Source organism: Carcharodon carcharias, chromosome 37 (assembly GCF_017639515.1).
Source record: "Carcharodon carcharias isolate sCarCar2 chromosome 37, sCarCar2.pri, whole genome shotgun sequence".
NCBI lineage: Eukaryota > Metazoa > Chordata > Chondrichthyes > Lamniformes > Lamnidae > Carcharodon > Carcharodon carcharias.
The window spans coordinates 5363956-5391735 of record NC_054503.1 but is presented as its reverse complement, the minus strand read 5'-3'; the positions used below and the strand labels follow the sequence as shown (position 1 = coordinate 5391735).

Sequence of the window (27780 nt, the reverse complement as noted above, 5' to 3'; positions counted from 1 at the left end):
GAGGGAGAGAGAGAGGGAGGGTCCCTGAGAGAGAGAGAGAGGGACCCTGAGAGAGAGAGAGAGAGAGAGAGAGGGATCCTGAGAGGGAGAGAGAGAGGGGGGGTCCCTGAGAGAGAGAGAGAGGGACCCTGAGAGAGGCTGAGAGACCGAGAGAGAGAGAGAGAGAGAGAGACCCTGAGAGAGACCGAGAGAGAGAGAGAGAGGGGGGGGACCCTGAGAGAGAGACATCGAGAGAGAGAGGGACTGAGAGAGAGAGAGAGACCCTGAGAGACCGAGAGAGAGAGAGAGAGACTCTGAGAGAGACCGAGAGAGAGAGAGGGGGGGGACCCTGAGAGAGAGAGAGAGGGTGAAACAAATCCGTGAACGTTTATTTCAGTGGGAGTGAAACACAGATATCCAGAGACAGTGTAGTAATAGTGACATTCAAGGAGAATGAAAAAAAATTTGAAATCTTTATTGAATATTTGAACAGCACAGCCTCCCTGCTCAGCTGGGGGAGGTGGGGGAATGCAGTCCCTTGAACAAGATTCCGTATCAGAGAATATATCTTGAAGGAGGGCTCTCACTCCGATCTCACATTGCAAACTCAGCAGCAGCAGCAGCGCTCGAGCAGATCCCATTGTTTCAACCCCCCTGAACGTCCAGAGTGTGGTGTGGAAGAGAACAATCAGTAGTAGCCCGCTGGAGGAGGGCTCTCACAGGGAAAGGGGTTGGGGGGGGGGGGGCTTCCCCTCAGTGCAGCAGGCCGGAGAGCTACATGGTCAGCTTGTTGTTGAGGAGGAAGCTCTCTCTCCAGACCGCAGGCCGAGGCTCACAGCTCTCCCCGTACTGGGTCAGCTCTCCCCAAACTCTCAGTCATGGTACATCGTCATGATGCAGCTTTTGACGGTGCCCATATATCGCTCCCACAGACACTGGTGTCTAGATAAACGAGACAGAATACGTTACATAGGATTACAGAGGGTTTACAGCACACAGAGAGAGGCCATTTGGCCCAACCAATCCATGCTGGTGTTTATGCTCCACTACAGCCTCCTCCATCTTTCTTCAACTAAATCTACCCTCTATTCCCTTCCCCCCTCATGTACTTGTCTAGTTTCCTCTTAAACGTATCTACACTATTCACCTCAACCACTCCCTGTGGGAGCGAGTTCCACATTCTCCCCACTCTCTGGGTAAAGAAGTTTCTCCCGAATTCCCAGTTGGATTTCTTGGTGACCATCTTATATTGATGGCCTCTAGTTCTGCTCTTCCCCACATGAGGAGACATTCTCTCTGTATCCACCTTTCAGGATTTTAAAGATCTTAGGTTCCCCCCTCAAGCCTTCTCTTTGTCAATCCTTTCCTGGTGTGTATACCCACACATTTCTGGGATCATCCTTGTAAATCTTCTCTGCACCCTCTCCAGTGCCTCTATATTTTTTATTATTCGTTCACAGGGTGTGGGTATCGCTGGCTGGGCCCAGCATTTATTGCCCATCCCTAATTGCCCTTGAGGTGATGGTGAGCCGCCTTCTTGAACCGCTGCAGTCCATGTGGTGTGGGTACACCCACAGCGCTGTTAGGGAGAGATTTCCAGGATTTTGATCCAGCGACAGTGAAGGAACGGCCGATATATTTCCAAGTCAGGATGGTGAGTGGTTTGGAGAGGAACTTGCAGGCGGTGGTGTTCCCATGTGTCTGCTGCCTTGTCCTTCTAGATGGCAGTGGTCGTGGGTTTGGAAGGTGCTGTCTAAGAAGCCTTGGTGAGTTGCTGCAGTGCATCTTGTAGATGGTACACACACTGCTGCTACTGTGCGTCGGTGGTGGAGGGAGTGAATGTTTGTGGATGGAGTGCCAACCAAGTGTGCTGCTTTGTCCTTCCCATAATATGGGGACCAGAACTGCACACAGTGCTCAAAGTGTTATCTAACCAAGGTTCAATACAGGTGTAGCATTACCACCCCACTTTTCAATTCTGGCCCTCTAGAAATAAAGTGTTTGGTTTGCTTTTTTTTGTCCTTGATAACCTGTGGTGAAACTTGTAGTGTGTTTGTACACTGAGATCGCTTTGTTCCTCTATCCCACCTAGACTCGCATCTTCCAAGTAATAACTAACCTCCCTATTCTTCCTACCAAAATGTACTATCTCACATTTATCCGTGAGAACCTCATTTGCCAATTATTTGTCGATTCTGCACATTCATTAATGCCCTCTTGTAATTGCATAAAAAAGTTAACAGCCCTTTTGTGACAAAACATGACAGGAAAAACCATCAAAGCAGCTGAAGTTCCTAACTTTGGCCATTGGCAGGCACTGTGCAGCACATTCTCTGAAAGTTTTTGATCGGGATTATTTTTCCGCAGTAACTGAAATTTCTAATGTCTAAATATTTTTTTTAAATTACATATTTTACAATAAACATTCATTAAATTATCAACTGATTTTCTGCCAACATTACAACTAGTGACTACACTTCCAGATGTACATAATTGGCGGTAAAAGACGTCCATGAAAGGCGCTATAGAAATTCAAGTTTTTTTTTTCATCTGACGCCTTCACTAGGAGTTTCTACGCGAATGCACGTGCCTGTCTCAAAAGCCCGGGATCGCGTCAGATCAGGCAACAAGGGGCCAATCGCCAAGACTGTGGAGTCTCCGGGGGGGATGGTTGGGCTGGTGGGGGGGGGGGGGGGGCTCCACCTCCTGCCGGTCCAGGCCCCACAGAAAGATATTTAATTGGTAAAGTTGGCGGCCACAGGGTGGCCCGGCGGGGGGGGGGGGAGGAATCCTGACGCCTGCCCTGCTCCTCGGGAGGTGTGGGATAACGCGTTCTGCGACTCTTACCCACCCCCCCCTCACCCCCACCCCCCCCAACACACCCCCGCATCGTTCAGCAGGCAGAAGGTTCCGTTTGCTGTACTCACTTGAAGGCGTCGAGGGCACGCGCGGTGTTCGTATACTGCGTGAGGAAAACCCCCACGTCGTTGCCGCTCCACCGGTCGGACTTACACGGCTCAATGAACTGTTCGAAAGACAAGAGGGGAAGAGGCGGGGTGAACGGGGGAGAGCTTACAAGTCTGGAATCGGGCGCAGGATGCAGCCTCGCGGGCTCCTCCTCCTCCTCCCCGGTTTTCAACGCCGCGTAAACGGGTGAGTTAAGACCTGGCCCGGGCCCTCCTCGGGCGCGGGACCCGCCCGGCGACGCGCCAGCCACCGGAACGCGCCACCGGAGTGACGAGAGGCGGAACGCCGGACGCAAGTGGTTTTGACAGCTCGCGCCGAGGGCTCTGTTTTTGAGAAACCTTTTACCGGAGAGGAAAGCGGAGCCGGCGACGGCGATCGGCCGCCACGTTTCCCACGTTGCCAGCGCGGCTGGGTTTCAAAAAAAAAGGCACGTCGTTGGCCGGGGAGCACTTCGGGGGCGCCCTGAGGTACAAGGCGCTGGGGAGAAGGGAATCCGTTTCGGTGATTAAATGCGGGTATATCTTGTTACGAAGAACATGCATTTCTGTAGCACCCATCACAACCTCAGGAGGCCCAAAAACTGCTCTCCTGCCAAGTGGCCAACCCCTGTGAAGTGTAATGTCGGAGGTTTGGACAGGTAAGCGTGAGGTTAATATCCTCCCCTCACCTCCCTGAAGGACGTCCTCTTTTCCATTCAGAGCCCCCTGCTCCCCCCCAACCCCCCCGAACCGACTGATATGGTACAGACGCGCGAGACAGAGAGAGTGAGAATTCCTCGACACATCGCTGGATTGAACAGAGCAAACGGAGAGATCCCGAGGGGGCTCGACAGGGTGGATACGGAGAGGAGGTTTCCCCCTCGTAGGGGAATTTAGAGCGAGGGGGCGCAGTTTCAGAATAAGGGGGGTGGGGGTCTCCCGTTTAAGATGGAGATGAGGAGGAATTTCTTCTCTCAGAGGGTCGTCAGTCTGTGCAATTCTCCCCCCCCTCCCCACAGAGAGCAGCGGAGGCCGGGTCACTGAATATACTCAAGGTTGAGTTAGACCAAGGTCGACAAGGGAGTCGAGGGTTATGGCGGCAGTCAGAAGAGCGGCATCGAGGTCGCAGTCAGATCAGCCAAGATCTTAGCGGATGGAGCAGCAGGCCTCAATGGGCTGAATGGCCTACTCCTGCTGCTAACCCTTATGTTGTCGGGCGAGACGCACCTTTTCCACCAGGTCGATGAAGAGATCGCGAACATCCTTCGTGTGGATGAGCTTGGCGGCGATGTTGATCAGAGCCCGAGAGAGATTCTGCAAAGGAAATTGTAACTCAGAACACAGCAGAGGTTTTGCAGGAAGGCATGTGGTTCCATCTTGCTTTGGGAGCAATAACGTCAAACCAGTTACACTGGAGGGAACGAAAGGGTCAGATATTCCACACTGGCTATGATGACATTAGCAAAGCTTTGGTTTTACCTTAAAGTTTGCTTCCATTTCAGTGAAGCAGCTGACTTTGCCCCTCAGCGCAGTGCAGACCAGGCTACGGGAAAAACACAGACAGGGCAACCAAATCAGATTCATTTCCAACTCAATTAAAATCATTCTCCAAAATCAAAACCTCCGTAAGTCACATTCCCACCTCATCACTGGCTGCAAATCCATCCCAGACTGAACAACTCTCCTCTAACCCCATGCTGTACCTGTCCTGGGAGTGTTTGATGGGGACAGTGTAGAGGGAGCTTTACTCTGTATCTAACCCCGTGCTGTACCTGTCCTGGGAGTGTTTGATGGGGACAGTGTAGAGGGAGCTTTACTCTGTATCTAACCCCATGCTTTACCTGCCCTGGGGGTGTTTGATGGGAACAGTGTAGAGGGAGATTTACTCTGTATCTAACCCCGTGCTGTACCTGTCCTGGGAGTGTTTGACGTAGGCAGTGTAGAGGGAGCTTTACTCTGTATCTAACCCCGTGCTGTACCTGCCCTGGGAATGTTAGACGTGGACAGTGCAGGGGGAGCTTTACTCTGTATCTAACCCCGTGCTGTACCTGTCCTGTTAGTGTTTGATGGGGACAGTGTAGAGGGAGCTTTACTCTGTATCTAACCCCGTGCTGTACCTGTCCTGGGAGTGTTTGATGGGGACAGTGTAGAGGGAGCTTTACTCTGTATCTAACCCTGTGCTGTACCTGTCCTGGGAGTGTTTGATGGGGACAGTGTAGAGGGAGCTTTACTCTGTATCTAACCCTGTGCTGTACCTGTCCTGGGAGTGTTTGATGGAGACAGTGTAGAGGGAGCTTTACTCTGTATCTAACCCCGTGCTGTACCTGCCCTGGGAGTGTTTGACGTGGACAGTGCAGGGGGAGCTATGCACATGTTGTGTGGATCTGTCTACCTTTTATGCTGGTCCAGGAGGTCCTTATCGGTGATGAGCACTTTGAGGTCTTTGAGATCCTGCAGAAACTCTCTGTCCAGGTCAACATCCATATCTTCAACCAGACAATCTGGAAAGGATGAGATTCACATCAGTGACCATCGGCTCCCCTGGCAGACCACTGCCCTCTGAGTTGGGGGGGAAGAAGACATACCTCGGACGGGGCAGATCTGAGATCACAAAATGCTGGGGTGTCCTCAATCTAGACTGAACACAGGCCTTGGTTTCCAAATTTCCAAATCACTTTTCACAATCGATTTCTGAAGCACACATTTGAATCCCACGAAAGTCAGTCAGTCATCTCGGATGTGAGGACTAACTTAGTCAAAGACACCACACTGCCAGGTGAGTCAAGCTGTTACCTGTTACTGTGTTCCGTCAATGTTGGTGGGAAGCATTACACGTGTAGATTCATGAATTGGCACCCGACTGTCAAGATGTATTTGACGTTCTGTATCAGACACAAGCTGCTTCCATGGTGTCAGCTGGTCAGTCAGTAGGTACCTCGCACCCAGCTCGGTCAGAGATTGTAGGTTCGAGCCCCACTCCAGAGACTTGAGCCAATAATCCAGGCCGACAGTCCCAGCGCCGCACTGTAGGAGGGGCAGTGCTGAGGGAGTGACGTGCTGTCGGAGGGAGTGACGCGCTGTCGGAGGGTGGGTGCCGAGGGAGTGACGCCCTGTCGGAGGGCGTGACGCGCTGTCGGAGGGTGGGCACCGAGGGAGTGACGTGCTGTCGGAGGGTGGGCACCGGGGGAGCGCAGCGCTGAGGGAGGCGCTGTCTTTTGGATGAGACACAAAACCAAGAAGGGTGGACAGGGGAGGGGATGTGAGTGGGGGAGGGGATGTGGGTGGGGGAGGGGGATGTGGGTGGGGGAGGGGGATGTGGGTGGGGGAGGGGATGTGAGTGGGGGAGGGGATGTGAGTGGGGGAGGGGATGGTCGGGGTGGGCAGAGTGCTAGAGGAAGAACAGAGACCGGTTCTCCCCCACCTCTCTTCACCACCCATCCCCGGTTCAATGTTCATCCCCCCAACCAAACCACTTAAAAAGAAAGAGGACAATCGAGCCAGCTCGACATCTGTGGGATCTTGCTGTGCACAATTAGCGTTTTGTACATCACTTGCCAAAGGGTACTTGTTTTGCAGCAAAGTGCTTTGGGATGAGCTGAGGATGTGACACGAGTTGCAGGATTTTTTTTTGCTGGGATAATTTTGTGTTCACTAAACAGACGAGAAAGTTGCTTACAGCTGATTTTAGCCCCCAACGCCCACAATGGGGATATTTTATAGGACTCCCCCGACGCCCCCCTCCCCGCCAAATGGAAAAACACCAGAGGGGACACAGGGGAGGAACTCAGAGCTTGCCTGCTGAAGCCCGGACTAACCTCACGACTGGAGGGTATGAGGAGTGACCACCCAGGCACCTGGACATTGGCCGTGGTCTGCCTGCCAGGAGACTCTTTCATGACCAGCGTTGGCTGCCGGGGTTCGGCTTTCTACCTGGGGCAGACCAACCCGACACTCCGGGTGTCAATTCCAGAAGGGTTTTCCAAAGTCATAACACACGCAAAAAAAAAAACCAAGCATCCAGCTCAGGATAGTCCAGGGAGATGACACTCGGAAGGGTAGAAGGCCCTGGGAATGAGAATGCTCCGGACAAACACAAGAATTCCAAATTTCAAAGAATCGCAACAAGTCGCACTGCAGGAGATCAGGGTGCCGATTGGTCGGCAAGCCGGCTCTGATTGGCTGACGTGTTGTCATGGGGAAAGCAGCAGGGCACCACAGGCTCACGGAAATCAGAGTCAGGCAGCACTAAATGACCAATCCTGTGTGCGCTAATGGCTACACTAACACCAAATTTAAGATAGAGTTAAGCTCGTATAGTGGCTCATTTATACTTGCTAGAGGCCACATTCATTCATACGCAGGGGCCCATTCTCTGCAAACAAAAGGAATATGTTCAAGCCGGGTGCCTTTTCTGAATTACACGGGACTTTGGGGGACCCAAGGCCTATTGTACAGGGCATTGGTGAGATCACATCTGGAGCACCGTGTACAGATTTGGTCTCCTTATTTAAGAAAGGATATAAATGCATTAGAAACAGTTCAAAGATGGTTCACCCAACTGATCCCCGAGATGAAGGCAGTAATCTTATGGGGAAAAGTTGGACAAGCTGGGCCTGTATTTAGAAGAATGAGGGGTGGTCTTATTGAAACATATAAGATCCTGATGGGACTGGACAGGGTAGATGCTGAGAGAATGTTTCCCCTTGTGGGAGAAGCTAGAACGAGGGGACACCGTTTAAAATTTAAGGGGTCTCCCAATTTTCGATGGAGATGAGGAGAAATCTTTTCTCTCAGAGGGTCGCGAGTCTGTGGATCTCTCTTACCCTGAGAGCGGAGGAGGCTGGGTCAAGAGGGCAGAGGTAGATAAATTCGAGACTAACAAGGGAGTCAAAGGTTATCAGGGGGGTAGGCGGTAATGTGGGGATGAGGCCACAGTCAGACCAGCCGTGATCTTATTGAATGGCGGAGCAGGCTCGAGGGGCCGAATGGCCTACTCCTGCTCCTGATTCGTATGTAGGAACGTCCACAGTGATGTTGGTGGGTGTGTGGTGGGGGGTTTGTAGGGAGCACGGGGCCGGGGGGTGGGGACGTTCCAGGATTTTGACCCAGCGACAGTGGAGGAACGGCGATATAGTTTCCAGGTCAGGATGCTGTGGGGCTTGGAAGGGGACTTGTAGGCGCTGGTGTTCCCATGCATCTGCAGATGGTAGAGTTTGCGGGTTTGGAAGGTGCTGTTGGGAGAACAGGACAGCGATATCTTGGAAAAGCTTTTGCAGTGCAGAGCTCCCTACTACCTCCACACTCCATTCTCTAATCTACGGCCGGCTCCTGACACCCAGATGGTGACGGTACCCAGGGAGGCTATCGACCCCACTTGCCCTCCCAGGTCAGAGATGCCTGCACTCACCCACGGCTCCGAGCGTCCAGTTCTGAATCAGCTGCTCCGCACAGCAGGCAAAGTCCTCGAAAGTCAGGTACTGGAGTTTCTTCTTGCCGGTCTCAAACCGGTTGTTAGCAAAAAAGACAACGGCTGCGTAATCACTGGGAGGGGAGGGGAGGGGAGGGGAGGGGTAAGGGGAGAAGGTGGAAGAAACATCATGAAAAAGCAAGACAATGACTACTCACCCCCTCGGACCACCCAGGCCCTCCCCACGTCCCACACCAACCCAACACCACGACCTGGCGGGCGGGTCACCCAAGGTCGCTCTCCTGCCCCTTATCCCCTCACCTGCCAACCCCCGGGGTGGGGGGAGGGGGGGATGGGGCCATATTTGGCAGCATTGAGAGGCGTCTCAGGGGGCAAGCTGCCCAGCTCACTAGCAGACAGCAGAGGGTTGGATTTTATCACACCGAAGCAGGCCGCTCGGCCCAACCAGGTTGTGCGGGTTCTGCACGAGACCTTTTAAACACAGCGAGTCGCTGTGGTCTGGGTGGCGGAAGCAGATTCGATATTAACTTTCGAACGGGGAGCTGGATAAATACTTGACAAGGGAATGTTTGCGGGGCTCTGGGGGAACGTGCGGGAGTGGGTGGGTGGAAGGGGGTGGGACTAATTGGATAGCTCTATCAAAGAGCTGGTGCAGGCACGATGGGCCGAATAGCCTCCTCCTGTGCTGTACCATTAGATGGTCCCAACACAGTCAAGACTTCAGATGTCCCAGGAGGTGAGTGGATCCCTCGCTATGTAAATGTGCAAAACCTCAATGGGATTTTGGAGATGGGGGGAGGGGGGGGTGGGGTGTGGTGTGGGGGGTTGGGGGGGGGTGGGGGTGGGGTGCGGTAGGTGCATGGGTTTCCAAAAGGAAAGGACAGTAATCGAGGAGCGGGGAGCCCTTAACAACTTCAGCGAGCGTGGAGGCCAACAAGGAGAGGGTTGAAAATTCCCAGCATGGGAGGAGGCCGTTCGGCCCTTCCTGCCCTTGCTGGCCGAGAACGAGCGATCCAGCCTAATCCCACATTCCAGCTCTTGGTCCTGCAGGTTTGCGCACTATCAAGTGAATATTCAAGGGCGTTTCAGTTGTTTGAGGGTTTCCGCCTCTCCCAGACACACACACAAAATAGGAGCAGGAGAAGGCCATTCGGCCCCTCGAGCCTGCTCCAGACAACAAATTCCAGATCCCCACCACAGTCTGGGTAAAAACAAAATTTACTCCTCAAGTCCCCTCAAATCTTTCTACCAACTTCCTTAAACCTATGACCCCCTCCCCCCCGCCCCCTCAGTTCTCTGTCAAGGGGAGTAGGTCCTTTCTGTCACTGTATCTAGGCCCCTCAGTTAAATCTCCCCTCGGCCTCCTCTGTTCCAGAGAGAACAACCCCGGCCCTTCCAATCTCTCCTCGTCGCTCAACCCCACCGGGTGACATCCTTTTAACTCTCCTCTGTACCCTCTCCAGTGCTGGCCGGTCCTCTGTTTCTGGAGGGGGGGGGGGGGGGGGGGGGGGGGGGCGCTCAGGGTGAGGGGTGGAGGTTCGGGGTGGGGGTAGGGTGGGGGTCGGAGTTGGGGCAAAGGTAGTTCTAGTGGATAAGGTGAGCTCGGGGAAGGAAAAGGTTGGGGTGAATTGAGAGTGGGTTGGGGGGACGGGGCAGGGGGGAAAACGGGAGAAACACCGGATTGGGGTCAAGTACTTTGGTGGGCTGGGGGGGGTAATGGGGGATGAAAGGATAGTCTCGATCCTGGTGACAATGGTCCCAGGGTGGTGGATGGAGGGGGCTCCTCACCCTCATAGCTGGAGGTGCGAGTGTGGGGAGGAAAGAGGAGGTGGGGGTTTCGAACGAGGCAGTTGATAGGACAGGACAAAAGTGTGTCGGGGGGGTTTGGTGGAGGGGGGGGACTTTGCTGTCCAGTCGCTGGAGGTAAGCATGCAGGTGCAGCAGGCGGTAAAGAAGGCAAATGGTATGTTGGCCTTCATAGCCAGAGGATTCGAGTACAGGAACAGGGATGTCTTGCTGCAATTGTACAGGGCCTTGGTGAGACCACACCTGGAATATTGTGTGCAGTTTTGCTCTCCTTATCTGAGGAAGGATGTTCTTGCTATGGAGGTAGTGCAGCGAAGGTTTACCAGACTGATTCCTGGGATGGCGGGACTGACATATGAGGAGAGATTGAGTCGATTAGGATTGTATTCGCTGGAGTTCAGAGGAATGAGGAGGGATCTCATAGAAACCTATAAAATTCTAACAGGACTAGACAGGGTAGTTGCAGGAAGGATGTTCCCGATGGTGGGGGAGTCCAGAACCAGGGGGTCACAGTCTGAGGATACGGGGTAGACCATTTAGGACTGAGATGAGGAGAAATTTCTTCACCCAGAGAGTGGTGAGGCTGTGGAATTTGTTACCACAGAAAGTAGTTGAGACCAAAACATTGTATGCTTTCAAGGAGTTAGGTATAGCTCTTGGGGCGAAAGGGATCAAAGGGTATGGGGAGAAAGCAGGAGCAGGCTATTGAGTTGGATGATCAGCCATGATCATAATGAATGGTGGAGTAGGCTCGAAGGGCCGAATGGCCTCCTCCTGCTTCTAGTTTCTATGTTTCTATCCAAGAGCAGTGAGCAGCTCTGGCGGGGAAGCTGTGGGAATGCTCCAGCCACGTCTGATGGAGGACAAGTAGACCCAGCTGTGGGCCAGATGTGCTCTCTTTGGACTTGAGGAAGCGCAGGTGAGGACAGGGAGGGGGAGCAGACAAATTAAAACACTCGGCAAAGCCTCACGTTACAGAAAAGAGCAACAGGGGAGCGGGACTGGCAGCGGTACAGAGGCCTAAAAACATTCTCTGTGGTTTGAGGGCTGGGATGGTGGACCTCTGAAATCTAACGCGTTACTTTAAGTTAAGTAACACCGGCTCCTGGTCAGGGGCAGAGGGGAAGAGGGAGGAATGCAGTCACATCCCCAAGGAGACACTGCTGTAGTGGCCAAAGTGACTGGACATCGGGCCATTTGGGATTGGCTCTGCGATCTACCCCCGCGTCCCCCACACCTTCCTCAAGGGGTCGATCGGCATCAGCGTGAGTGTTCGAGGGAGAATGTTGAATACTTTGCTGCAGAGTTAATGCATTTGAATCCTAGCCTACGAGTTATCCATCGGCACAGGGTTGGGACTTGGTGTCCATTATGTCTGATGTTTCTGTGAGAAACAGAAGCAGGAGATGACCATTCAGCCCGTCGAGCCTGCTCCACTATTCAATGTGAGCGTGGCTGAACTTCTCACTTCAACTCCATTATCCCACCCGCTCCCCCATATCCCTCAATTCCCTGAGACACCAAAACTCTGTCTATCCCGCAGCCTTAAATATATTCAACGATGGAGCATCCACAACTCTCTGGGGTAGAGAATTCCAAAGATTCACAAACCTCTGAGTGAAGTAATTTCTCCTCATCTCAGCCCCTTATCCTGAAACTAGGCCCGTGTTTTAGATTCCTCCAGCCAGTGGGAACAATCTCTCTCAGCGTCCACCCTGTTACAAACACTTCAAGAGTTCTGTAGGTTTCAGTGAGATCCCCTCTCGTTCTTCTAAACTCCAGAGAATATAGACCCAGTTTACTCAGCCTCTCATCATTGGACAACTCCCCTCATCCCAGTGACCAATCGAGTGAACCTTCACTGTACCGCCTCCAACGTAAGTATATCCTTCCTTAAATGTGGAGACCAACGCTGTGCATTGTACTCCAGGTGTGGTCCCGCCAATTGTACAATTGTAACAAGACTTCCTTATTCCTGTACTCCAATCCCCTGACAATAAAGGCCAATATGTCATTTGCCTTCCTAACTATTTGCTGCACCTGCATGCTAACTTAATGTGTTCCTTGTACTAGTACACCCAAGTCCCTCTGAAGATCAACATTTACAAAGAATTATTCTGCCTCTCTTGCTGGCGCTGTCTCCACGCTGGAACACTCCTCTGACAAAGCCGAGCCCCTGGTAGGGGCTCGTCGTGAGTACACCTCTCGTCACACTGAGCGAGGCTGAAAGGACAGGTACCCAGGGCTCGCACTGGAAACCAGGCAATAGATAGTCGTTCATTCAGGATTCAAGGAAGGGGCACTGCCCGCTTCTGTCTGAGGCCCAATGTGCGATATCGAGCTGCCCCAATGTACCCGGCCCGATCCAGTTCAGAAAGAGCAGTCTTTAAAAGGGCTGCCGCAGGCTGCAACCAAGGGGTTTTGAACATATCTGCCACAGCTGTGTAGCTGGGTGCAAGACCCCACATTAAAATCGCATGGACTGCTTCCCCAACAACCCCCCCTCCACCCTTTTCTCCAGGTGCACCTCCCTTCCCGTTTGACCAGCATTTATTGCCCATCCCTAATTGACCCCTTGAGAAGGTGGTGGTGAGCTGCCTTCTTGAACCGCTGTAGTCCCTGTGGTGTAGATACACCCACAGCGCTGTTAGGGAGGGAGTTCCAGGATTTTGACCCAGCGACAGTGAAGGAACGGCCGATATATTTCCAACTCAGGATGGCGCATGTCTTGGAGGGGAACTTGCGGTTCCCATGTGTCTGTTGCCCTTCTCTTTCACAGTGATAGAAGGAACTTTCCTCTGATAATGTGACATGATCTCATGTTTTGGTCGGCGGGGGGGGGTGGCTGGTGGGAGTAAATGCACAAGTTTCGAGTCCCAGCACCAACGCCTCCTCTTGATTAGCAGAGGGAGGGGTATTTACCCAGCAAGCCTGCCTGAAAGCAGGAAGTTCTGCTGAATGTTCTCCACCAGCGGCCCCTTCATCTCCTCGACCACCTTAAACACTCGCTTGAAGTTGTCAAACTGGAAAGAGAGAGAGAGAGAGGGAGAAAGGTGACCCACTGTTAAAGCACCAGGGTTAAAACACACACCTTCCCATGCTGTCGCTCTGCTCCCGCTCACACCCACACCTCCTTAGCCCAATTCCCTTGCAGTGTGACACCCACAGTGGCACTCCTCAGCACAAGACTGTTTCTACACAAGCCTGTGCTGTTACAGCTTCCAAGGCTCTCTGTTTGCAATGTTACATAGAATATTACTGGAACAGAAACAGGCCATTCGGCCCATCTGCTCCGTGTCAGTGCTTCTGCTCCACATGAGCCTCCTTCCACCCCCTCATCTTCTCCCCCCATCACCCTATCCTTCTATCCCTTTCTCCCTCATGCGTTTATCCAGCTTCCCCCTTAAATGCATCTACACTATTCACCTCGACCACTCCCTGTGGGAGCGAGTTCCACGTTCTCCCCACTCTCTGGGTGAAGAAGTTCCCGATTGAATTTATTAGTGAGTGTGGCATATTGATGGCCCTCTAGCTCTGGTCTCCCCTACAAGTGAAAACATTGACCCTATGGAAACCCCCTTCGTCGTTTTAAGTTTCCCCCATCAGATCAGTCCTCAGCCTTCCGTTTTCTAGAGAAAAGAGCCCCCGGCCCGACAGATCCTCGATGTCAAATGCCCCTGTGGCCTCGTCCCCCCCTCACTATTTCTGTAACCTCCTCCAGCCCCACGACTCTCCGAGATCTCTGCGCCCCTCCAATTCTGGCCTCTGTTGCATTGACACCTTCCATCCATCTTCTATTGGCGGCTGTGACTGGGCCCCAAGCTCTGAAACTCCCTCACTACGCCTCTCCGGCCTGCTTTCCTCCTTCAAGACTCTCCTTCAAAGCTAGCCCTTTACCCAAGCTATTGGGCACCTGTCCCTAATATCGCCTTATGTGGCTCGGGGTCAGATTCTGTTCTTGTGACACTCCTTGTGAAGCACCTGGAGACGTTTCATTACGTTAAAGGCGCTATGTAAATTAAGTTGCTGTTGATGGTTATGACCTCTCAGTTCTGGTGTCACCCTAGGTAAATCTTTCCTTGCAGCTTCTCTGGTGGCTCAATATCCTTTAATATGAGGGATGTGGAGGGGATGGAATAGTGGTATTGTTGCTGGACTAGTAACCCAGAGACCCAGGGTAAAGTTCTGGGGACCCAAGTTCAAATCCCGCCACGGCAGATGGTGGAATTCCAGATAAAAATCTGGAATTAAATATCTAACGGTGACCATGAAGCCATTGTTGATTGTTGTTCAATAATGCCCTTCAGGGAAGGAATGTGACTCCAGACCCACAACAACATTGGTTGCCTCTCAAATACCCGCTGAACTAGGGGGCAACTAGGGATGGGTAATTAATGCTGGCCTGGCCAGCGACGCCCATATCCCATGAATGAATAATTTAAAAAAAAGAGGGCCAGACGCGAGCCCAGTGCTCTGAGCACGGTCAAACCAAGGCTCAGTGTATAAAATTACCACTCCCCTTCAAACAGGGGAACAGGCTCTTCAATCTCTCACCAGCACCGAACCTTCAAGGTAACACGAGTCACTAACTGAGCCGAGGGATTAACTTGAACGTGAACTGGATGGAAGAATCTCCAATCACGTTAAAGTTCCCATTCAAACATTCCTTAAACGTGAACACAACCTGGCAACAGTTCAGAAGTGAAGTGGTTGTGACCAGGAGCAGTGACTGCTCTCTACCTGTCTCCGACAGCTCTTCAACGTGATCCCTGTTTTTGCACTGACATCGTCCAGGTCTTTCTTGGTCCCCTTCGATAGTTTCTTCCCCAGAACCTCTCGCACAAACGGTTCATCAAACGTGTAATACCTGCCAAACGGAGAAGTGTTTCAATTCATCTTGTTTTACACAGCACACGTCCCAGCACGGGGCTAGATACAGAGTAAAGCTCCCTCTGCACTGTCCCCATCAAACACTCCCAGGACAGGTACAGCACAGGGTTAGATACAGAGTAAAGCTCCCTCTACACTGTCCCCATCAAACACTCCCAGGACAGGTACAGCACGGGGTTAGATACAGAGTAAAGCTCCCTCTACACTGTCCCCATCAAACACTCCCAGGACAGGTACAGCACGGGGTTAGATACAGAGTAAAGCTCCCTCTACACTGTCCCCATCAAACACTCCCAGGACAGTTAGAGCACGGGGTTAGATACAGAGTAAAGCTCCCTCTACACTGTCCCCATCAAACACACCCAGGACAGGTACAGCACGGGGTTAGATACAGAGTAAAGCCCCCTCTACACTGTCCCCATCAAACACTCCCAGGACAGGTACAGCACGGGGTTAGATACAGAGGAAAGCTCCCTCTACACTGTCCCCATCAAACGCTCTCAGGACAGGTACAGCACGGGGTTAGATACAGGGTAAAGCTCCCTCTACACTGTCCCCATCAGACACTCCCAGGACAGGTACAGCACGGGGTTAGATACAGAGTAAAGCTCCCTCTATATTGTCCCCATCAGACACTCCCAGGACAGGTACAGCACGGGGTTAGATACAGAGTAAAGCTCCCTCTATATTGTCCCCATTAAACACTCCCAGGACAGGTACAGCACGGGGTTAGATACAGAGTAAAGCTCCCTCTACACTGTCCCCATCAAACACTCCCAGGACTGGTACAGCACGGGGTTAGATACAGAGTAAAGCTCCCTCTACACTGTCCCCATCAAACACTCCCAGGGCAGATACAGAATCATAGGATTATTAAGGCACAGGAGGAGGCCATTTGGCCCATCATTTCTGCACCGGCTCTTCAAATGAGCATTATGACTTAGTGCTGTTGCCCTGCCTTTTCTCCAGACCCCTGCCCATTGCTTCTATAAAATTATCATCAAATGCCCTCTTGAATGCCTCGATTGAACCTGCCTTCACCACGCTTCCAGGCAGTGCATCCCAGACCCGAACCACTCGTGTGAAAATTTTTTTTCTCACGTTACATTTGCTTCTTTGGCAAATCACTTTAAATCTGTGCCCTCTCGTTCTTGATCCTTTTACGAGCAGGAACAGCATCTCCCTATTTACTCTGTCCCGCCCCCTCATGATTTTAAACATCTCTATCAAATCTCCTCTTAGCCTTCTTCTCTCCAAGGGGAACAGTCCCAACCTCTCCAATCTATCCTCACAACTGAAGTTTCTCATCCCTGGAACCATTCTTGTAAACCTCTTCTGCACTCTCTCCAATGTGTTCACATCCTTCCTATAATATGGTGCCCAGAACTGCACACAATATTCCAGCTGAGGTCTAATGAGTGTCTTCTATAAATTCAGCATAACTTCCTTGTTCTTGTACTCTATGCCCCTATTAATAAAGTCCAGGATACTATATGCAGCACGGGGTTAGAAACAGAGTAAAGCTCCCCCTACACTGTCGCCATCAAACACTCCCAGGACAGGTACAGCACGGGGTTAGATACAGAGTAAAGCTCCCTCTACACTGTCCCCATCAAACACTCCCAGGGCAGGCACAGAATCATAGGATTATTAAGGCACAGGAGGAGGCCATTTGGCCCATCATTTCTGCACTGCCTCTTCAAATGAGCATTATGACTTAGTGCCGTTGCCCTGCCTTTTCTCCAGACCCCTGCCCATTGCTTCTATAAAATTATCATCAAATGGCCTCTTAAATGCCTCAATTGAACCTGCCTCCACCACACTTCCGGGCAGCGCATCCCAGACCCGAACCACTCGCTGTGTGAAAATTTTTTTTCTCACATTACATTTGCTTCTTTGGCAAATCACTTTAAATCTGTGCCCTCTCGTTCTTGATCCTTTTACGAGCGGGAACAGCATCTCCCTATTTACTCTGTCCCGCCCCCTCATGATTTTAAACATCTCTATCAAATCTCCTCTTAGCCTTCTTCTCTCCAAGGGGAACAGCCCCAGCCTCTCCAATCTATCTTCATCGCTGAAGCTTCTCATCCCTGGAGCCATCCTTTAAACCTCTTCTGCATTCTCTCCAATGTGTTCACATTCTTCCTATAATATGGTGCCCAGAACTGTACACAATATTCCAGCTGAGGTCTAATGAGTGTCTTATATAAATTCAGCATAACTTCCTTGTTCTTGTACTCTATGCCCCTATTAATAAAGTCCAGGATACTGTATGTAGCACGGGGTTGGAAACAGAGTAAAGCTCCCGCTACACTATCCCCATCAAACACTCCCAGGACAGGTACAGCACGGGGTTAGATACAGAGTAAAGCTCCCTCTACACTGTCCCCATCAAACACTCCCAGGACAGGTACAGCACGGGGTTAGATACAGAGTAAATCTCCCTCTATACTGTCCCCATCAAACACTCCCAGGACAGGTACAGCACGGGGTTAGATACAGAGTAAAGCTCCCTCTACACTGTCCCCATCAAACAATCACAGGACAGGTACAGCACGGGGTTAGATACAGAGTAAAGCTCCCTTTACACTGTCCCCATCAAACACTCCCAGGGCAGGTACAGCACGGGGTTAGATACAGAGTAAAGCTCCCTCTACACTGTCCCCATCAAACACTCCCAGGACAGGTACAGCACGGGGTTAGATACAGAGTAAAGCTCCCTCTACACTGTCCCCATCAAACACTCCCAGGACAGGTACAGCACGGGGTTAGATACAGAGTAAAGCTCCCTCTACACTGTCCCCATCAAACACTCCCAGGACAGGTACAGCACGGGGTTAGATACAGAGTAAAGCTCTCTCTACGATGTCCCCCACTTCACAGGCTGGCAAGGCAAGGATGGCAGGACTCGCTCCCAAGGTGCTTGGCATTGTCAGTCCCACTGTCCCCATTATTCCAAACTCGCCGATTTAACTTAAATCCAACTCGGACAGCGTACTTTTCAATTAACATCGACTGCATGGGCGGGGGGATCTGGAAGAGCAGTTGGTTGATCAGCTTTTGGGGGCTGTGCAGGAGGCGCTCCAACATCTGGAAGGCCCGGTAATGATCCATCGTGTCGCTCTCCAGAACATCTGACGTCGCTCCGATCTGCTCTAAAACGCCACTCTGGATCCGAATTGTTACAGCATCGCTGACTGAAACAAAGGTGCGGCAGTGGATTAGACCAGACCGAGATGGGAGTACCCCCAACCCCAGATCACCCCCGACCCCTTCTGCCAAACATCCAGCGCATCGACCTCCCGACTGTCTAGTTCCTTTTTCAAATCCAGTCTGAAAATGGGGAATATTATTTCAGAATTCTGTCCCGGTTTGGGCTGAACAGCATTTAACTGTCCCTTGAGAAACTGTCCCTGGAAGATCCACATTATGATCAAGGATGGGGTGAGACGGAGAGAGGCAGGTGGAGGCTCATAAACACCGGTACTGACCCGAGGGGCTGAATGGCCTCTTTTTGTTTCTGACGTAACGGAATGTAAGACAGAGGTTAAGCTCTGACCTTTCACGCACAGGTTAAAGGTTAACATTGCAAGATATGGTTCACCGTTGGCGCCCTCGAAGGGACCGGGTTCACTGTTGGCCACCGCGGGCCAGTTTATCGTTGGGGCTATGCTCCGCGCGCCTCCTCAGCCTGTTACCTGAATACCCGTCCAGCCAGAGCTGATAAACGTCCTTGTCGATCAGTGTTGTGTTTCCCACAAACACGTCCAGTTCCACCGCCATGACTCCACACAATCTCCCAGCTCACGCACACCGTAAACACCGCCTGGTGTCCTCTGGTAACTGTAGCGACTGCACCCCTCCACAGGTCCTATCATTAATGTGTCCCTTCCTGTTACTGTGGTAACTGTCACCCTCCCAGCCCTTTGCACCTGTTACTGAAGTAACTAGCCCCCCCAGAACATGTTACTGTGGTAACTAACTCCCCAGACCCTGCTACTATGGTAACTAGTCCCCCAGAAACCTGTTACTATGGTAACTACTGCCCCAGAAACCTGTTACTATGGTAACTAACTTCTCCAGAACCTGTTGCTATGGTAATAACTGCCCCAGAAACCTGTTACTATGGTAACTACTGCCCCAGAAACCTGTTACTATGGTAACTAACCCCCTCAAACCTGTTACTATGGTAACTAACCCCCCCAAACCTGTTACTATGGTAACTAACTTCTCCAGAACCTGTTACTATGGTAACTAGCCCCCCAGAACCAGTTACTATGGTAACTAACTCCCCAGAACCTGTTACTATGGTAACTAGCCCCGAAACGAGGTGACAGTTGCTTTTTATGAAGGTCGGGCAGTTTTAGTGATCTTTTTCCCCCTCAGATAGTTTGAAATCCTCCCCTGAACCGCATGAAACCCTCTGAGGGAATCTCAGCCGCTGGAAAATACAATAAACCCCCTAAAATAAACAGCTCAAGGCAACCGCTTCCGGGTCAAAGAGGCCGGCCAATCAGACAGCAGGTAGCGTGACCGGGAACGTCCGGTGGGACGATGGCCAATCGGAACAGGCCAGCGAGACGCGTCACAGATAGGACCAGCGCATGCTCAGTAGAGGAGGTGGCGAGAGCAGGGAGGCGGGAGCTACATAGTCCCAGCCACCAGCAACTGAGCCCCAGCCACTAGCAACAGAGACCCAGATCTTAGCAACTGAGCCCCAGCCACTAGCAATAGAGGCCCTGCTCCGAGCAACAGAGACCCAGCCCCTAGCAACGGAGTCCCAGCCCTTAGCAACTGAGTTCCAGCCCCTAACAATGGCACCCGACCCATCCCCCTTCAGACCCTGTCATTCTTCTAAATGCCCTCCATCCCTCACTCTACCTCTTCCTTCACTCCATCCCCTTGTCTCACTCCATCCCATCCCGCTAAATTCACTTCATTCCCTCGCTCACATCCCTTGTCACAACGATGGGAAATTGTAACTGAGTGGTAGCTACCTATAACTTCACCAGCTAACCAAAGACATACTGAACTGTTTAGACAGTTTTAAATACAAGAAAAAAAAGTACTGACTAAAGATGGCTGCCACATGTTTCCTGATGTCTGGAAATGTAAGTTGACCACTGGGTTACTATATGGATTGCACTGCAGACAGGCCCTGACATGATTGCTTATGGAATGTCACACCTGGGGGTGTCAAGCCCCACTTCAAAAAGGACAATTGAAAGGAATGGGCCTGCCATTTGCATCTTTATGAGCTTATCTCTCCAGCAAAAACCAAGAGTCCACCAAGGCAACAGCAACCTGGGAGGTGGGGTCACCAAAATGGATAATGACTCCTTCAGAAGCTGATAACTCGGCCATTATAAGCCATAGAACAAAAGTCAGACACGGACATCAACATCCAAAACTAAGGAGGATATTAAAAATGTAAAGTGTTGGACTTTAATCAACTGTAATGCTACCAATGAAGAACTGCTAGCTAGCCAGGATATACAACCAACAGACACTCAAACCCCCACAGTGGAAGATGAAGGGACCCCATCTCCTGTTGGCTGCCACGATCTTGAAATGTGTCATAGGTTTCTAAGATAAAACATCAAAATGTGATCACTTGTTCTACAGCAATGATGACAGCAGACATGGTAACTGGAATTCCTTTGGAATCGACAGTGGGCAGGACTTTAACAACTGGGTTTATGAAGCAGAAGCAGAGGAATCTGGAGAAACTGCTAATGGAGTAGTAAGGAATCTCTCTCCCTCTCCTTGGGAATAAGCGCAATTCAAGTAATCAACGCAGCCAAGACCTACTGACGAACCGGGATCTTGAAAGAAGTGCAACATATCTACACCTATATGTCCCAAGAGTCATATGGACTCAAAACATTATCTCTTGTTTCTCTCTCTACAGATGCTGTCAGATCTGCTGAGTTTTTGCAGCATTTTCTGTTATTATACCAGATAACTTCAGTCGGCCACAATGTTTAATAATCTACGCCTCAAAGGACTTCGAGCCACATATCCTTTTAACTTTTATTTGGACTGTAACTTTCCTTTCTTCTTATGTGTGTGTTTGTGCATGTGTATGCACGTGTGTGCCTCTTTGTGCATGTGTGTATGACGTTACAACTTTAATTATTTTTTCTCACATTTATTAAACTTGCTCGCTTTTTGACTCAAGAAAACCTCATTAATTGGCTCCTTATGATTCACTGTTTGGATATAGATTTGAAAAAGGCATCCAGGGTAAAAGAAATGTTAAAACATTTGTGGTGACCAACTGAGGAGGCTGAGCTTGAAGGGAGCCAGTTCACTCCTCCTCACCTGGTCATAACACCCTCAAATCCATTCCATCCTTCCACTCCCTCGGTCCTTCTCGATCCCCCATTCACATTCCTCCAAACTCACGCTTTCCCCTCACTCATCCCTCCAATCCCCTCCCTACGCCTTCTCTCGCTACATCCCCTTCCCTCACTCTATCTCCATCACTCCCTCAAACTCACTCACAGGATCACAGAATGGTTACGGCACAGAAGGAGGCCATTCGGCCCATTGTGTCTGCACCAGCTCTCCGAACGAGCATTTCACTCAGTGCCACTCCCCTGCTTTCTCCCTGTAACCCTGCACATTCTTCCTTTTCAGATAACATCTGATTCCCTTTTGAAAGCCCCAATTGAACCTACCCCCGCCACACTCTGGGGCAGTACATTCCAGACTCTAACCACTCGCTGTGTGACTAAGTTTCTCCTTTTGTTGCTTTTGCTTCTCTTAAACCTGACTTTAAACCTGTGCCCACTCGTTCTTGATCTTTCCACCAATGGGAACAGTTTCTCCCCTATCGACTCTGTCCAGACCTCTCACTGTTTTGACTCTATCAAATCCCCTCTCAGCCTTCTGTTCTCCAAGGAAAACAGTCCCAACTTCTCCAATCTACTCACAGAACTGAAGTCCCTCATCCCTGGAACTATTCTCGTGAATCTTTTCTGCACCCTCTCTAATGCCTTCACATCCTTCCTAAAGTGTGGCACCCAGAACGGGATACAATACTCCAGTTGAAACTGAACCAGTATTTTGGACAAGTTCAGCATAACCTCCTTGCTCTTGTACCCTATGCCTCTACTGATAAAAGCCCAGGAGTGTGTATGCTTTATTAACCGCTCTCTCAACCTGTCCTGCCACCTCCAATAACTGATGCACATATACCCCCAGTTGCCTCTGCTCCTGTTCCCCCTATAGAATTGTACCCTTTAGTTTATATCACCTCTCCATGTTCTTCCTACCAAAATGAATTCTAGAAAGAGAAAACAGTTGGGACCAGTACTCTTATTTCCCAGTTTTTACTGGTGTTCCATTTTAAGGTATACAAGACCAGTTCAGACCAGTACTCTTATTTCCCAGTTTTTTACTGATGTTCCATTTTAAGGTATACAAGACCAGTTCGGACCAGTATTATTTCCCAGTTTTTACTGGTGTTCCATTTTAAGGTGTACAAGACCAGTTGGGACCAGTACTCTTATTCCCCAGTTTTTACTGGTGTTCCATTTTAAGGTAGACAAGACCAGTTGGGACCAGTACTCTTATTTCCCAGTTTTTTACTGATGTTCCATTTTAAGGTATACAAGACCAGTTCGGACCAGTATTATTTCCCAGTTTTTACTGGTGTTCCATTTTAAGGTGTACAAGACCAGTTCGGACCAGTACTCTTATTCCCCAGTTTTTACTGGTGTTCCATTTTAAGGTATACAAGACCAGTTGGGACCAGTACTCTTATTTCCCAGTTTTTACTGGTGTTCCATTTTAAGGTATACAAGACCAGTTGGGACCAGTACTCTTATTTCCCAGTTTTTACTGGTGTTCCATTTTAAGGTATACAAGACCAGTTCGGACCAGTATTATTTCCCAGTTTTTACTGGTGTTCCATTTTAAGGTGTACAAGACCAGTTGGGACCAGTACTCTTATTCCCCAGTTTTTAGTGGTGTTCCATTTTAAGGTAGACAAGACCAGTTCGGACCAGTACTCTTATTTCCCAGTTTTTTACTGATGTTCCATTTTAAGGTATACAAGACCAGTTCGGACCAGTATTATTTCCCAGTTTTTACTGGTGTTCCATTTTAAGGTGTACAAGACCAGTTCGGACCAGTACTCTTATTCCCCAGTTTTTACTGGTGTTCCATTTTAAGGTATACAAGACCAGTTGGGACCAGTTCTCTTATTCCCCAGTTTTTACTGGTGTTCCATTTTAAGGTAGACAAGACCAGTTGGGACCAGTACTCTTATTTCCCAGATTTTTACTGGTGTTCCATTTTAAGGTATACAAGACCAGTTGGGACCAGTACTCTTATTTCCCAGTTTTTACTGGTGTTCCATTTTAAGGTATACAAGACCAGTTGGGACCAGTACTCTTATTTCCCAGTTTTTACTGGTGTTCCATTTTAAGGTATACAAGACCAGTTCGGACCAGTATTATTTCCCAGTTTTTACTGGTGTTCCATTTTAAGGTGTACAAGACCAGTTGGGACCAGTACTCTTATTCCCCAGTTTTTAGTGGTGTTCCATTTTAAGGTAGACAAGACCAGTTCGGACCAGTACTCTTATTTCCCAGTTTTTTACTGATGTTCCATTTTAAGGTATACAAGACCAGTTCGGACCAGTATTATTTCCCAGTTTTTACTGGTGTTCCATTTTAAGGTGTACAAGACCAGTTCGGACCAGTACTCTTATTCCCCAGTTTTTACTGGTGTTCCATTTTAAGGTATACAAGACCAGTTGGGACCAGTTCTCTTATTCCCCAGTTTTTACTGGTGTTCCATTTTAAGGTAGACAAGACCAGTTGGGACCAGTACTCTTATTTCCCAGATTTTTACTGATGTTCCATTTTAAGGTATACAAGACCAGTTCGGACCAGTATTATTTCCCAGTTTTTACTGGTGTTCCATTTTAAGGTATACAAGACCAGTTGGGACCAGTACTCTTATTTCCCAGTTTTTACTGGTGTTACATTTTAAGGTATACAAACCAGTTGGGACTAGTACTCTTATTTCCCAGTTTTTACTGGCGTTCCATTTTAAGGTATAAAAGACTAGTAGGGACCAGTACTCTTATTTCCCAGTTTTTTCCCTCACTTGCATCCCTCCAAACCCATTACCAAATGATCTCATTGACACGTGTAAAATTCGGAGGGGGTTTGACAGGGTCAATACCGAGAGGATGTTTCCCCCCGGCGAGGGACAGTCTGGAACACTGGGGTCACAATCTCAGAGGAAGGGGGTCGGCCATTTGGGACTGAGACAAGGAGGAATTCCTTCACTCCGAGGGCAGTGGATCTTTGGAATCCTCTACCCCAGAGAGCTGCGGACGCTCAGTCGTTTGGTACGTTGAAGACTGATTTTTGGAGATGGATGGGGGGGTGGGGGAGTGAGTGGGGAAGTGCAGTTGAGGTGGATGATCAGCCATGATCGTGCTGAATGGGGTAGCAGACTCAAGGGGCTGAATGGCCTCCTCCTACTTCTCAAGGTTTTATGTTCAATCGGTTAATGAATGCAGGCTCTGCTCACGCACTCAGCACCGCTGACGCTGGTTGGCCTGAAAGCCCTCTCCGGGGGACAGAGTTTTACGTTGGTCCCAAATCCAACCCCTTCCCAACCCTACCCCCTCAGCTCCGCAGGCTGGTGGTGGAGTGGTGGGGGCGTTCATACGATGCCAATGGGTGCTCGCTGCCTACCTCCCCACTCCTGCCTCTGCATCAATTTTACCAGCAGCAAGGGGGTGGGGGTGAGGGTGGGGGGGAAGCATTGGCATTTCCTCTCACCACCCTCCCCCACCCCCACCGATCTGCAACCCCCCTGTTCCTATCAACCCCAGCCTCTCTTCACCATCGCCGACATCCCCAACCTTGCCACTGCACCTCCCCAGCGAAGTCCATCAACGCGTTCAAGTGCCCGGGCTACCTGCTCTCTCGCTGTGTCCTACCGCCTTCGAGGATCGATGCCACGTGAACCACCCCAGGCCTCTCTGTGCCCGCACGCTTGTTCGAACCACGCTATTAAGCCTGTACTGCCTCTCTCTTTGCCACTGCCACCAGAAACAACACCAATCAGGGGCAGGAGCCAGCCTGATTGGCCCCTCGGGCCTGCTCCCCCATTCAATAAGGTCACGGCTGACCTGACTGCAACCTCTCGCCTACACCTCCCTGATAACCTCTCGGCCCCCTCGCTTATCAAGACTCTCTCGACCTATCATCTCACAGTTCACTGAGTTAACCCATTCTGCTGGAGCCACACTCATATCACCCTGCTGCAGAAATAACACACACACACACACAGACAGACAGACAGACACACACACACAGTCAGACAGACACACAGAGACAGTCAGACAGACACACAGAGACAGTCAGACAGACACACACACACACACACACACAGTCAGACAGACAGACAGACACACACACACACAGTCAGACAGACAGACAGACACACACACACACAGTCAGACAGACAGACAGACAGACACACACACACACACACAGTCAGACAGACAGACAGACAGACAGACACACACACACACAGTCAGACAGACAGACACACACACACACACCGAGTCAGACAGACACACACACACACACACACCGAGTCAGACAGACACACACACACACACACACCGAGTCAGACAGACACACACACACACACACCGAGTCAGACAGACACACACACACACACACACCGAGTCAGACAGACACACACACACACACACACCGAGTCAGACAGACACACACACACACACACACCGAGTCAGACAGACACACACACACACACACACCGAGTCAGACAGTCAGACACACACACCGAGTCAGACAGTCAGACACACACACCGAGTCAGACAGTCAGACACACACACCGAGTCAGACAGTCAGACACACACACCGAGTCAGACAGTCAGACACACACACCGAGTCACAGTCAGACACACACACCGAGTCAGACAGTCAGACACCGACACCCAGACAGTCAGACACCCAGACAGTCAGAGACACCCAGACAGAGACACCCAGACAGAGACACACAGACAGAGACACACACACAGACAGAGACACACACACAGACAGAGACACACACACAGACAGAGACACACACACAGACACACACACACACACAGACACACACACACACACACAGACAGACACACACACACACACAGACAGACACACACACACAGACAGACACACACACACAGACAGACACACACACACACACACACAGACACACACACACACACAGACAGACACACACACACACACACAGACAGACACACACACACAATGATGATCAGAGCGTTTGAAGGGGGGGGGGGAGCCAGAGGCATCTCTGCAGTAAGTGGGTTTCAGTGGCTGCTGTCTGACTCTGCTCTCTCCCGGTAGCTTTGGATTCAGCAGCTGGATCAATGGAAAGGCTTCCTCCCTTCCCCTGCCTCCCCCACACCACCCCACCCTACCCTCGACCTCCCGCTTCCCATTCCTGCCTTTCTCCCGTCTCCACCTCCCCACCCCACCCCCACCCCCACCCCCACCCCTCCACTGGCTCTTATCCAACACCACTCAGAAGGACTGGTGCGAGAGGCTGAAACAGGATGCTCCCATTGTCATAACCGGAGGCTGCCATTGATGCACAGGAGCTGCCTTCAATTCAACGGGTGCGTTCAAGACGGCCGGTCCCAGAGCGGAGCCCCCGGCTGGGTTTTAACCGGGCGGGCAGGACAAGGCTCTGGGTCGCCGCTCGCCTGCTCCCCCCCCCCCCCCACTCCCACTCCCACCCCACCTTGCACAATCGGGAGTTCAAGAGGCCCCATCCGAAACAAGACAAGGACACCAGCGGGGCCGGAGATCCAAGACATCCGCCAGACACCAGCGGGAGTGGGGGGGGGGGGGTGGTGGTGGGGGGGGCAGCCGTGTCCGAAGCACCCATGCGAGGCGTCGGGCGCTGTCTGGTCCGGGGAGGGGGCTGCCTGCGGGCCCTGTGCTGAAGATGAGCGGCGCGGGGGAGGGGGGTTCACGGTCACGGTCACCCCCCGCCGACCTGTCCCAGCTCTCGGAGGACGACCTGCTGGCCTGGGGCAAGGAGGAGCTGGTCCAGCGGCTCCGGCAGGCCGAGGCGGACAAGATCGCGGCCCTGGTGCAGCGGGGCAGGCTGATCCAGGAGGTGAACCGCCAGCTGCAGGGCCACCTGCGGGAGGTCCGGGAGCTGAAGGCCGTCAACGGCCAGCTGCAGGGGGAGAACCAGGAGCTGCGGGACCTCTGCTGCTTCCTGGACGAGGACCGGCTGAAGGTGAAGGGGCTGGCCCGCGAGTGGCAGGCCTTCGGGCGCTACGCGGCCCGCGTGATGCGGGAGGACGTCGGGGGCTACCTGAGGAAGCTGGCCAACCTGGAGCGGCTGCAGGAGGCCCTGGTGAGGGAGAACCTGGACCTCAGGGAGCTGTGCTCGGCCCGCCGCCGCCGCCGCCGCCGACGCCACCGGGAGGACGAGGACGGGGACGAGCCGGGGGAAGAGGAGGAGGAGGAGGAGGAGGAGGAGGAGGAGGAGGAGGAGCGGGCCGCCACCTCGGACGCCAGCCCCGCGGGGTCCTCCGACCTCAACATCCTGCCCTGCGGGCCCCGGGACCTGGGCGACGGCAGCTCCAGCACCGGGAGCGTGGGCAGCCCGGACCAGACCCACCTCGCCTGCTCACCCGAGGATTAA

The 27780-nt window shown here is 51.5% G+C and overlaps 2 protein-coding genes across 3 annotated transcripts; one reads left to right on the top strand and one right to left on the bottom strand.

Annotated features, from left to right (window-relative positions):
• Positions 1 to 428: 428 nt before the first annotated feature.
• Positions 429 to 27584, bottom strand: fibpa (fibroblast growth factor (acidic) intracellular binding protein a). 2 transcript variants are annotated; one of them, XM_041179910.1, is made up of 10 exons: positions 27448 to 27584; positions 18047 to 18245; positions 14899 to 15025; positions 13081 to 13181; positions 8332 to 8465; positions 5317 to 5425; positions 4404 to 4467; positions 4152 to 4238; positions 2907 to 3004; positions 429 to 921 (listed from the first exon to the last, which is right to left on the bottom strand). In XM_041179910.1, the coding sequence occupies exons 2-10, from the start codon at positions 18160 to 18162 to the stop codon at positions 852 to 854; spliced, it is 906 nt and encodes a 301-aa protein (XP_041035844.1). In that variant the 5' UTR covers positions 18163 to 18245; positions 27448 to 27584; the 3' UTR covers positions 429 to 851. The 2 variants fall into 2 exon arrangements, with proteins under 2 accessions (XP_041035844.1, XP_041035842.1); XM_041179908.1 differs by lacking the exon at positions 27448 to 27584 and adding an exon at positions 18747 to 19616.
• On the top strand, positions 26984 to 27780 carry ccdc85b (coiled-coil domain containing 85B). Its single transcript, XM_041179911.1, has 2 exons — positions 26984 to 27525; positions 27613 to 27780. The coding sequence occupies exons 1-2, from the start codon at positions 27070 to 27072 to the stop codon at positions 27778 to 27780; spliced, it is 624 nt and encodes a 207-aa protein (XP_041035845.1). The 5' UTR covers positions 26984 to 27069.